Raw genomic sequence first — 11,525 nt, 5'->3', positions numbered from 1 at the left:
GGGGGGGTTGAGGAGCTGGGATGGGGTGGGTGTGGGCAGGGAGGCGGGTACCCAGTGCTGGGGGGGTTGAGGAGCTGGGGGTGGGGTGGGTGTAGGCAGGGAGGCGGGTACCCAGTGCTGGGGGGGTTGAGGAGCTGGGGTGGGGCCCGCGTGGTGGGGGCAGGGAGGGGGGTATCCAGTGCTGGGGGGGGTTGAGGAGCTGGGGGGTGGGGAGGGGGGTATCTGGAATGTGAAAGGGTCAGTGGAAGTGGCTCAAGAGTGTATTGAACCCATGCCCTGCGGACAGGCGCTGATCCTGCTGCTGTCATTCTCCCTGGTCCTTTCAGCCTGAGCCGTTAAATGGCTGCCAAGAGCCTTCACGTGGGTGTGGCGCAGGGACTTTTCTACTGGCCCCGACTTGGGGCTGCGTCAGGGCCAGGCCATCCTCCGGTTCCACTGGCAGGGCCCTGGCTCCCGGGCAGGCTGAGCAATAGCAAGGCCCCTCTGTGCCCTGAGGGAGTAGCTTGGGCAGGCGCTCCGTGGGGGGCGGGGGCAGGGAGCACTGTGGGCTGCCTGCTGGCTGGGACGCCCTGCTCCCGCCCCATGCACAGCAGGGACAGCAGAGGGGCCCTGTCCTGAGCGAGTCTCTGGCTCCTTCCTCCCTCATGCACGGATCACTTCTAATAGGACCTGCACCAAAAGTAGGGTAGGAGCCACCCTCCCATCCAATTCGCTGAGGCTGGCACTGCAAGCCATATGCCAAGGCCCATGGGCAGGTGATGGGGCTCTGCGGATGTAGTGGGGCTCCCTCTCCCAAATAAAACACCATAGACCCAAATGAATCCTAGACCAGCTGATTCCGAGGCAAGGAACAGGAGACCAGACAGCCTGGGCTAACACAGGACACCGCAGTACCACCCCACTGCACACACCCCGCCCTTCCCCCAGACCCACATTGCAGTCCCCCATCCTGCACCTCCTGCTGTAACTGCTGACCTCTGATGGAGGGCACAGGATTCCCAGCCGGGATCAGCCTGCCCCAGGCTGGTTCCCTGTTGTTACAGACAGGAATGGACCTCGGCCATGTCTCTCTTCTGCCCCGTCCCACAACCCCCCCAGACCTGGCCTTCACAGCCGGTAGAACCTCTCCCTGTCAGGGCAGGCCTTGCTCTGCTCTGGGCAACTTGGCAGCCTCATAGACTCTAAGGTCAGAAGGGACCATTATGATCATCTAGTCTGACCTCCCGCATGATGCGGGCCACAAAAGCTGACCCTCCCACTCCTGGAAGAATTCTCTCCCTTGACTCAGCTGTTGAAGTCCCCAAATCATGATTTAAAAACTTCAAATCGCTGAGACTCCTCCAGCAAGCAACTACTGCCCCACGCTGCGGAGGAAGGCAAAAAACCTCCAGGGCCTCTGCCAATCTACCCTGGAGGAAAATTCCTTCCCGACCCCAAATATGGCGATCAGCTGAACCCCGAGCATGTGGGCAAGATTCTCTAGCCAGACCCTCTGGAAAAGTTCTCTGTAGTAACTTTTAATATCCCATCATTGACCATTGTTACTAATTACCAGCAATGGCACGTTATTGACCTATTGGCTAAAATCACTTTATCCCATCAAACCATCCCCTCCATAAACTTATCAGGCTTAATCTTAAAGCCAGAGAGGTCTTTCGCCCCCACTGTATCCCTCGGAAGGCTGTTCCAAAACTTCACCCCTCTGATGGTTAGAAACCTTCGTCTAATTTCAAGCCTAAACTTCCCGACGGCCAGTTTATATCCATTAGTACCGAGCTGAAATAATTCCTCTCCCTCCCTGGTATTTATCCCTCTGATATATTTATAAAGAGCAATCATATCCCCCCTCAGCCTTCGTTTGGTTAAGGTAAACAAACCGAGCTCCTCGAGTCTCCTTTCATACACCAGATTTTCCATTCCTCGGATCATCCTAGTGGCCCTTCTCTGCACCCGTTCCAGTTTGAGTTCATACTTTTTAAACATGGGAGACCAGAACTGCACACAGTACTCCAAATGAGGTCTCACCAGTGCCTTGTACAACGGAAGCAGCACCTCCTTATCCCTACTAGAAATATCTCGCCTAATGCATCCCAAGACCGCATTAGCTTTTTTCACGGCCACATCACATTGCCGACTCATAGTCATCCTGCAATCAACCAGGACTCCGAGGTCCTTCTCCTCTTCCGTTACTTCCAGCCGATGTGTCTCCAGCTTATAACTAAAATTCTTGTTATTTATCCCTAAATGCATCACCTTACACTTCTCACTATTAAATTTCATCCTATTTCTATTACTCCAATTTACAAGATCATCCAAGTCTCCCTGCAGGATATCCCGATCCTCCTCCGAATTGGCAATACCTCCCAACTTTGTGTCATCTGCAAACTCATGGCTAAATGGTGCCCAGAGCTCCAATCCCAGGGCCCAGGCTGTGGGTTTGCATGGTCCCAGCTGATGGTGCAGAGCACCCCCAGCGGGGGGGTTGGCTCCTTGTGGGTGTGTGCACAGTAGTGCGGTGGGGGGGGGGGGGTTGTCCATGCATGGCTGTAGCTTTTGTGCCTGTCTCTCTGTGCGATGTCTGCTCTATGCAGGCTGGTGTCTGTGGCTGCTGGGGCCTGCTTTCTTGGTAGAGTTATGAGTCCTTGGTGACAAATGCCAAAAGTTTCTCTAGTAGCTTACCCTGACGTCCCAAAGTCCTACACCGACGGGCCAGTCCCGGATGGGGAAAGCAACCCCTCCAGCCCACCCGTCTGGGTTGAGGCGTATCTGCCTGCCCCGCTGAGCACAGCATGGCCACTTGTCTGCCAAGGGACTGCCTCAGAGCACAACAAACCACCTGGACAGCCCATCCTGTGGACTGGCCACCATAGGGTTCTGCAGCTGCCTGGCCACTGTGGGGAGCTGGAGTGTCCAGTGGGGCAAGGAGCTGGGGGTCCAAGGAAGCCAGCAGCTGCAGTGCAAACATCTCCACGCAGCAGCTCGGTCTGGGGACTCCCAAACGGCCTGGGCACTGAAGTCCTTCTCCCCCCAGCCCGGCTCCAGGCCCCCAAGTGCAGGGCAGGGCTCGGCAGGAGACATGTCGAGAGACTCACACACACTCGCTCTCTCTTTCCTGTGCAGGGGGAGCAGTGACCATGGTGCATTCACACTGTAGAGTGTAAAGTGCTGGGAAGGACCCTGGCGTGCGCTGCAGATGGTGCAGGATGAGAGCAGGCAAGTAAGGGGAGCAGGTGGGGGATGGGTGACTGGAATTCATGTCTGTCTGTCTGTGTGTCCTCGCTGTCTGTCTCTGCCTCTGTGTGGTCTCTGGCTTGGCTGTCTGTCTGTCTCCCGTGCTGCGCAGGGCGAGATGATTGACCGCATTGAGTACAACGTTGAGCACTCTGTGGACTACGTGGAGCGGGCTGTGTCTGACACCAAAAAGGCTGTTAAGTACCAGAGCAAAGCCAGGCGGGTGAGTAGCGTGTGCGGCAAAGGCCAGTCCTGGGCCTGTAGCCCCTCTCTGCTCTGCCCCAGGGGCTAGGGATGTGCTGCCCACTGCTGGATAGCACACACCAGGGCTCCTGCTGTGGGGAGCGACCCATCAGCCCCTTGTCCCTAGGGCCCTGCTCCCCATCATCTGGCACAGGGTGCTCCAGCTGCCATGTGGCTGGACCTGCCTGAATGTGGGCTGGGGAGTGCAGCCCCCCCGTGCAGGCCGGGGGAGCGGATGGTGTGGGCTGGAGAGCAGACCCCAGCCGGGCGTCTCAGCGACAGTTACAGTTATCCCAAGACATGGGCAGTGCTGAGAGCGGAGAAGGGCTCCAACTGGTGGCAGAGCGAGAAGGCGCTAGGGCCGGGCCTGCACACTAGGCTGGGCCCAGGAAATGAGCCAGGCTGCAGGGCTCAGCTCTGGAGAAGGCCTTGCTGTGCCATGCCAGCTCCTGGGGAGGGACAATTTCCTTCTCTTCAGAATGGGCCGGAGCAGACCTGGGTCTGGCCTGTCCGACCGGTCGGGGACTCAATGTGGAGAGGAGCGTGTGGGGCCTGGCCACAGAGCGCAGCATGGGTGTGGGACGTGGCAGTTCCCACCCAGGGCACAGCCAGCTGGGCGTGGAGATGGGGGGGGGGATGTGGCAGCTCACAGGGAGCAGCTGGCCAGGCGTGGAGGGGCGGACGTGGCAGCTGGGCGGGGAGGCTCTCTTAGGCAGAAGCGGCTCCGTCCTGCTCCCCGCTCAGCTGCCAGGGAGAGCGGCCAAATGTGCGCGGGGTCGGGGGGAGGGAAGGTGCAGGGAGAGGACAGACCCTCCCCCCTGCAGGTACCGTGGGATGGAGAGGGGGTCAGAAGGCAGAGGAGACACGGGTGGTCATGTGCCCCCACCCTTTAGATTGTGCCCCCCAATATGGAGAGGCACGAGTCGTCTATGCCGGCGGGGAGTCGGAACTCGCAGCCCGAACAGGCAGGCCCGCGCCGTCTGCGATTGCCAGAACAAATAGGCAACTGGCTGCTGCCCTGCCCCAGTTATACCCCAGCCCTCCGGTACCACTGCCGCCAGGGCTGTGGGCTTTGCCCCAGACCAGCTGGGATTTGTCACACGGCATCAGAGCATCCGGTGGCTAGTCCAGATGGCCACAGGCTGCTGCTCCAGAGCCTGGCTGGTTCTCTAGTGACATGTGGGGGGTGGTCTTTGGCGACTCACAAGCACCCCTCCTGCCCGGAAGCGTGAGCACAAGGAACACCCCGGAGATGCCCTGGCGAGGTGCTGTGGGGGCGTTTCTAGCCCCTGGGACAATGTGTCCATCCCTCTCGGGGCAGCTCGGTCCAGGCCTCATGGCACTGGGCTCTCAGTGACCACGCCTGGCCCTGAGCCCTCAGGCATGAGCAGCCACAGATGGAGGCCAGGTTCACAGCAGGGAATGACTCCCACGCTGGAGGGGCGGGGGAGGGGGACAGAATGGGCTGGCTGCGGCTAGGCCTGTCCAAGCCTCAGGGCCACAAGGTAGGGTTACCATATTTTGAGCCTCCAAAAGGAGGACACTCCACCGGGCCCCAGCCCCAACTCCGCCCCTTCCCCAAAGTCTCCGCCCCAACTCCGCCCCCTCCCCTGCTTCCCGCGAACATTTGATTCGCGGAGAGCCTGAAGCAGGTAAGGGGGGTGTGGGGGGAGGAGGCACGGCCCAGGCTGGCCCCCCCCGGCATTTCCAGCCTGGGTCGGCTCGGGCCCTGGGGTGCCGGCGCCAGGCCCGGCCTAGCACCCCTGGCCCGCCCAGCACTGCCGGTCCCCGGACCCCCGGCCGAGCACCCCCTGGCCCCGCCCGAACACCCCTGGCCCGCTCAGCACCCCCCAGCCCCGCCGGCCCGCTCAGCACCCCCCCGCCCCCCCGGCCCCCCCAGCGCCCCCTGGCCCGGCCCCCCTGGTCCCCGGCCCCACCGGCACTCGGCCCCGCTGGCACCCGGCACTCGGTGCCCCCAGTCCCCGGCACTGCCGCGCTCGGCCCCGCCGGCCCCCGGCGCTCGGTGCCCCCAGCACTCGGCGCCCCCGGCCCCACCGGCCCCTGTCCCAGCACCGCCGCCCGTATGTCCCGATTTTCCCGGACATGTCCAGCTTTTTGCGATTTCCCCCCGGATGGGGATTTGGAGCCCAAAAAGCCGGACATGTCCGGGAAAATCCGGACGTATGGTAACCCTACCACAGGGTGCATTCCCCCTCTCCTCCAGCCCTCTGGCTTCGAGGCAGTGGGGCGAGCAAGGCCCTCCTGAGAGCTACCAAGCGAACATGGGCTGAGCCCACCCCCGCTGCTCTGCAGCCTGGGCCCAGCCCAGCGCTGCCCTGCAGGCATTTGCCCAGGGCAATGTATGTGCAAACGGAGCCCGTCTCTGACTCCCCGTGTGCCCGGCTTTGCACTGAGGGAGCCCCTGGCTGGGTCAGGAGGGCCCAGGGATCCCGGTTGGCCTGGCACTGACGTGCTCTCCAGGCAGGAGAGAACTCGCAGTAGTTCTGCCCCCGGTGGCTGCGTGGTCGGAGGGGGGGTCTCAACACTGCCCCCAGGCTGCAGAACAGGCTCAGTCCAGCTGGTGAGACAGAGGTGCTGGGGGATCCTGTATCTGGCTGAGCTGGGGTTTCAGGCGGGCACTGCCCTGCAGGGGGCGCTGGGCAGCTAAGGGGCTCGTCCTGGGTGCTGGGGTTTGGATTGTAACCTCTCCCCCTCTCTCCCCTGTCGGTGCTGTGGGGTGGCCTGAGCAGAAGAAGATCATGATCATTATCTGCTGCGTGGTCCTGGGCATCGTCATCGCCTCCACCTTCGGCGGCATTTTCGGATAGACCTTGCCAAGGCGAAACTTTCTCTGTAGACAATGGGATGGAGCTGCCGAGCTGCCAGGCCCAGCCGTGCCCGAGGGGGACCAAGCCCTGCAGCCGCCAGGGAGGGGCCTTCCCAGCAGAATTTCAGTTTCTAATGCATGATCGTTTTGTAACACTGTGTGTACGGTGCGGTGCGTCTGTGTGGCAAGGGGGCAGGCGGCCAGTGTGTGGGGCTGGGACGTGGGGGGAGCTGGGCCCGATGGAGGGCAGAGCACGCATGCAGCACTGAGCCTAAAGCAAGGCAGCCAGCTGGTGCAGTGGGGGGAGGAGGGAGGCAGGCTGCCCTCATGTAGTGAGTCTCCTAGCATGGTGCCAGGTGCAGGACAGCAGGGCATGCCAATGGCATTGGGCGAGGGAGAGCAAGGGGCAGTGCTGTGTCCCCCCACAGAGCAGAGAGCTAGCCAGCCAGTCCCCACCCAGCTTTGTAGCCTGGCACTGCCAGTGGGTGTTCACTGGCAGTCATAGCTCCTTCTGCATCTGCTCTGCCAGGGCATTACTGACAAAGTGCCACATCCCTCTGCCTACTCCCAGCAGTGCCCCCCTCCCTAGGGTACGCCTGGCCTGCATCTACCCCCTGCTGCTCCCTGCAGTGCCCCCCTCCTCCAGCCATATCTGACACTGCACCAACCCCTGCTGCTCCCAGCAGTGTCCTCATCCCCAGGGCACATCTGGCACTGCACCTACCCCTCTGCAGCTCCCTGCAGTGCCTTCCTCCGCCATAGGTGGCACTGCACCCACACTGCTGCTTCCTGCAGTACCCCCCCCCCCCCCCCCCCCCCCCCCGGAGCATTGCAGACAAAGCGCCACACACCCCACCTGCTCCCCACAGTGCCTCCCTTCCCTGGCCATACCTGGCACTGCTTCCACCCCGTTGCTTCCCACAGTGCCCCCATCCCCAGGGCACGCCTGGCACTGCACCTATCCCTCTGCTGCTTCCCACAGTGCTCCCCCTCCCCAGAGCATTGCTGATAAAGTGTCACACACACCCTGCCTGTTCCCCACAGTGCTCCCTCCCCCGGCCATACCTGCCACTGCACCCACCCCTGCCTGCTCGCTGCAGTGCCCACCTCCGCTGGCCCTGACCTCCCCTCTCTGGCTGATTGGTGCAAGGCCCAGTCCCTGGTGCTGCCCCTTCCCCTCCCCTCTGGCTGGCTGCAGGGGGCTTATTTCCCTTTGCTGCTGCCCTGCTGTGGCTGGAGGGTGTTTTCCGCAAGGCTGGGCCTATGTTGCAGCCGTTACTGTGTGGTTGGCTGGGCCCAGTTCCATGGGGGCGGGGCGGGGGGGTTGTCGGGGTAGGACGGCATGTGCTCTGCTGCACTGCCCCCCTGGCGAGCACTACAACCCTTCTGTGCTGATGCTTACCACGGCATCAGTGCTCCCTGGGCTGCTCCATGCCTGCTTGGCCTTGGGGAGATGGGCAGCGCCAATCAGGCAGATGGCAAGGAGCTTGGTGGCCACTGCATGGCCTGGAGCCACCTCTGGGGCTGGGCAGGAAGCGGCTGACTTGCCTGTGCCACCCACCCCGGAAAGGGGATGAGGCCAGAGCAGAGGCTCAGGCTGTGCTGGGTGTGGGTCACTGGGCAGCCCTTCCAGTGCTGGGGCTCCTGCAGGCAGCTCTCGGCCCTGCCCCTAGCCCCCATCATCTGCCCCCACACCCACTGTGGTAAGGGGCACCAGGGCCCTGCACTGCCTTTTGGCTGCATTCAGCCCTCTGAGACTGGCACATGGGGGTGGAGAGGTGACCGACTGCTTGGTGCTGCCCCGGGGAGGGATCCCACTGCGGCCTGGCTGCTCTTTCCTGTCCCCCTCCCCGCTGGGCATGGCACTCTGAGCCCCACTCTCTGGGCCACGCAGGGCTCAGGCCTGGCCCCCATCACCCCTCCCCTGCGACAGGCCTGGGCTCTGTGCCCCAACCACGCTTGATTCCCCCAACCCTGCTGTGTCTGGCCAGTTGGGGAAGGGTGCAGGCTGCACATGGGAGCCCTGCAGTCGCCCCTGCCCCCAGGCTGAGGCCCCCACAGAGCAGCCAGGCTCCTGAACTGCCAGTGGGCTGCTACCGTTCAGTGTTGTAAGCTCCGTCTCTTCCAGCTCCCTAAGGGAGAGTGTTGCAGGGCTGGCTCTGTCCCTCCCCTATCCAGGAGCACCCCCCTCACCTCAGCTGTAATGCAAGAGCCATGCCAGCCCCCTGGCCTTCCTCAAGGGGTGCCCCAACCTCGCCCCCAGCTCATCAGCACTGAGTGCTCAAGGGACCATTTCACCAAGCCACTGCTGGCTTCAGGGCACCACATCCCCCCGCCCCGCCCCAAGGGCTGCAGCGAACGTGTGAGTGGTGGCAGCCTGCAAACCTGCTGGAGGGAGCCTCCAGCGAGAGCCTGGCCCTCTGACCCTTCCCAGCCCTGCAGCTCTGTGTGCCCGGAGACACCTGAGAGCAAGAGCCCAGCTGGGCTCGCCTGCCTGGGGTGGGGCTGAGCCAAGGCCCTGCCTGGATCCCCACAGCGTGTGGGGAGGGGCTTGCCCTGTGCGTGGCAGGCGAGGGCTTTAACTGGAGTTGGTCAGCCTATGCCAGTGCCAGATGGTCCGTCCCCAGGCTGGGGGAGCAGGCAGGGGAGCCGGGCCCCAAAGACACCAGTCAGTATCCAGCATCAAGGCCTAACCTGCAACGGAGTCACCACCGCAGCTGTGGGGCTCTGAGGGTCCGTCCGTCCCTGCCCCACCCGGCCCACGTTTGGCTTCAGTCCTGCCATCACCAGAGCACCTGCTCCCTGGGAGACAGCCAGGCAGGGGCTATGCTGGCACCTCCTGGCCCCAAGGGCAGAGGGGAGCAAAGGGAGCGCACCCCATTGAACTAGCATAACACCCCTTGAAAGCCAAATCCCCAGTGACTGCCTGAGGCTGTGCTGTGACTAGTGGCAGGGGTGGCCAGGGGGAGGGCTGCACAGGTGGGTTCTGTCATGCCCAGCTGTGCAGCTGACCTGGGTCCGGCCTGGGTGCTGTGCTGCTGGGACTGTGGGGTCAGGGGTTGTGCTGCACGCAGCAAGCGCAGGGGCTGTGACCAGCTGCCTGTGAGCTGAGACTCATACCCCCACTCCCAGCACTGCTGGGTGGGGCTGGCCCTTAGCACCCTGGAGAGGGGAGCCGAGGGGCTGTAGCTGGAGGATGACCAGCCCTAGCAGACAGGGCTCATATGATGCCTTGAGGTCGGCAGGTGGCTTTCAGGAGGTGGCCAGCTGAGCTGTATCCCACCAGGCTGAATGGAGACTGGGCTGACCCAGGCCTGCTGGGCACCATGTGCTGGGGCACAGTAGGACACTGGCCACCCAGCCTCCGCCTTGGTGTGGTAACACCTGTGCTGCAGTATTTAGTCCCCATCCCCCTCCACAGGCCCCAACCTGCTGAGTTGGCCTAAATGAGCGTCCCCACCTTGCACCACCAGTACTGAAGGCCCTGCAAAGCACCTGCAATTCCCAGGGTGCCAGGCACAGCATGGGTATCAGGGTAGAGCTGGCTGCTGCCACATGAGGCGTAAACTCCAGCCCCCTCCCCCAGCAGCCCCGGGGCCACTGGGAGAGAAAAGCAGCACGTGTTTGGTTTTGGCTGGTGCTTGGCCAAGCTGCTGCTGGTGCCTCCAGCCATGGCAGGGCAGGCCGCAGATAGCGCTAGAACAGCTGGGCTGGGCGCGGCTCCCTCCAGGTAACCAGCCTCTGGCATTGCGCAGCTTGAGTCCCACAGGGGTTCTGGGCCTAACCCTTGTGTAGTCCTGAACTGCTAGCAGCTACGTCACAGCAAGCTTGAGAAATGGGCAGGGTCAAGGGTCATCCTCCCCCTGGCCCTGGCAGCCCTGCTGGGGGAGAAGGGCTGCATGGTCACACGCTGCCTTTGGACACATCCAGCCAGTGGCAGCTGCTCCTGGACTAGGCTGGGGCCTGGATTCTAGAATGCACCAGCACATCTGCCCCCCTAGCAGAGAGATTGAATACGATGCTGCTGTGCTCTGCCCCATGCAAAGCCTGGCCCACGCGACCGCCAGGGAAGGGCTCCTGCCGTAGGCAAGCAATAACAGGCTGCCAGCGACAGCGCTTGGTGAGCAAGGACTGGTGGTTGCCCCTCAAACAATGCAGCTGCTGTGGAGGCTGACCAGCTATTTCTTCCTAGACACCCCTTGCGGAGGCAGAAGGCTCCACAGCCTTTAGTAGCAGGGCTAGAACACCGGGCGGGGTTAGCCAGACAGCCCTGCCCCCCATCCTCAGGTGCAGGGGCTGCATTAGACCCCACTGCAGGGAGACTCTGCACTCAGCACACCACCCTGCTGCCAGAACAGCTGAGCATGCGGGGGGGGGGGGGCAGTGAGGAAACCAGCAATACGAAGGGGGCAGGTGTAATTGGGGACACAGCAATACAGCAAGTGGGCTTCTGCCAGCTAGGGCTCCCCTCCCAGCAGCTGCTCCGTGAGGGGCTGACATAACCACCAACCAGTGGGGCTGAGAAGCCTACAGCAGGCACAGCTAAGGGCATTCTCTAGGGGATAGGGGAGGGAAGGGGGGTTGGTGCAATAGTGCAATCCCTGCACCTCGGGGAGCCCTGGCCTGTCCCACGGGGGGATGCGATTAGCCATGCTGGGTTTGGGCGTGGGGAAGATATTTTACTTTTCCGTTACAAACATCTTTTCTCAAGAAGCATCTGTCCTATGTGCCCCTAGGCCTCCCAGCGCCAGGGGCTTAACACAGTATTTCAGGAGCAAGGGAGGGGAGGGGGTACATGCAGCTTTCACTCATACTGGGGATTTGTTTTTTAATTAGTGTACTTGAAAGAGTTCAGAGCAACCCCTTGGTTGTAACGTCGCTGTACCGTGAGCTAAGTGTCCTTGTTTTCTATGTGGATCTTGAACCCGACTTGCTCTGTTCCCATGGTTAAAACAACATTGTACGTTGCCTCCTGTCTACATCCAGCTCCCATCCCACCCCCAGCTCGCTCGCCGCCCCCAGCTTTGGGTGCAACACAGCTTCCCATTTGGTGGAATTTTTATGTAGAATAAACATTTGTAGCCGTAAACCCAGCAGTGGCTCCTCGCTCTGTTGCGGCTGAGGGGAGGGACAAAGAGAGGGCACCTCCATTGGCTGGCTGGGCCTGGCCGTGCTGCAGCCAGGAACAGAATTGTTCCTCCAAGGGCCTGTTGAAGCCCTCAGC

The 11,525-nt window shown here is 62.1% G+C and overlaps 1 protein-coding gene across 3 annotated transcripts in view; it reads left to right on the top strand.

The window, feature by feature from the left end:
- STX1A (syntaxin 1A) overlaps positions 1-7,113 on the top strand; it is a 286,083-nt gene extending 278,970 nt beyond the window's left edge. The window contains exons 8-9 of one of the 3 annotated variants that reach the window (XM_034752674.1): positions 3,344-3,454; positions 6,225-7,113. In XM_034752674.1, coding sequence (XP_034608565.1) covers positions 3,344-3,454; positions 6,225-6,302 — 189 coding nt within the window. In that variant the 3' untranslated portion in view covers positions 6,303-7,113. Of the gene's footprint in view, positions 1-3,120; positions 3,456-6,224 lie in introns of those variants that run through there. The other 2 variants (XR_004643435.1, XM_034752673.1) reach the window with 2 other exon arrangements.
- Positions 7,114-11,525: the final 4,412 nt, after the last annotated feature.

The sequence above is a fragment of the Trachemys scripta genome, chromosome 18 (genome assembly GCF_013100865.1).
Source record: "Trachemys scripta elegans isolate TJP31775 chromosome 18, CAS_Tse_1.0, whole genome shotgun sequence".
Lineage (NCBI taxonomy): Eukaryota > Metazoa > Chordata > Testudines > Emydidae > Trachemys > Trachemys scripta.
This window is presented reverse-complemented; position numbering and strand designations above follow the sequence as displayed.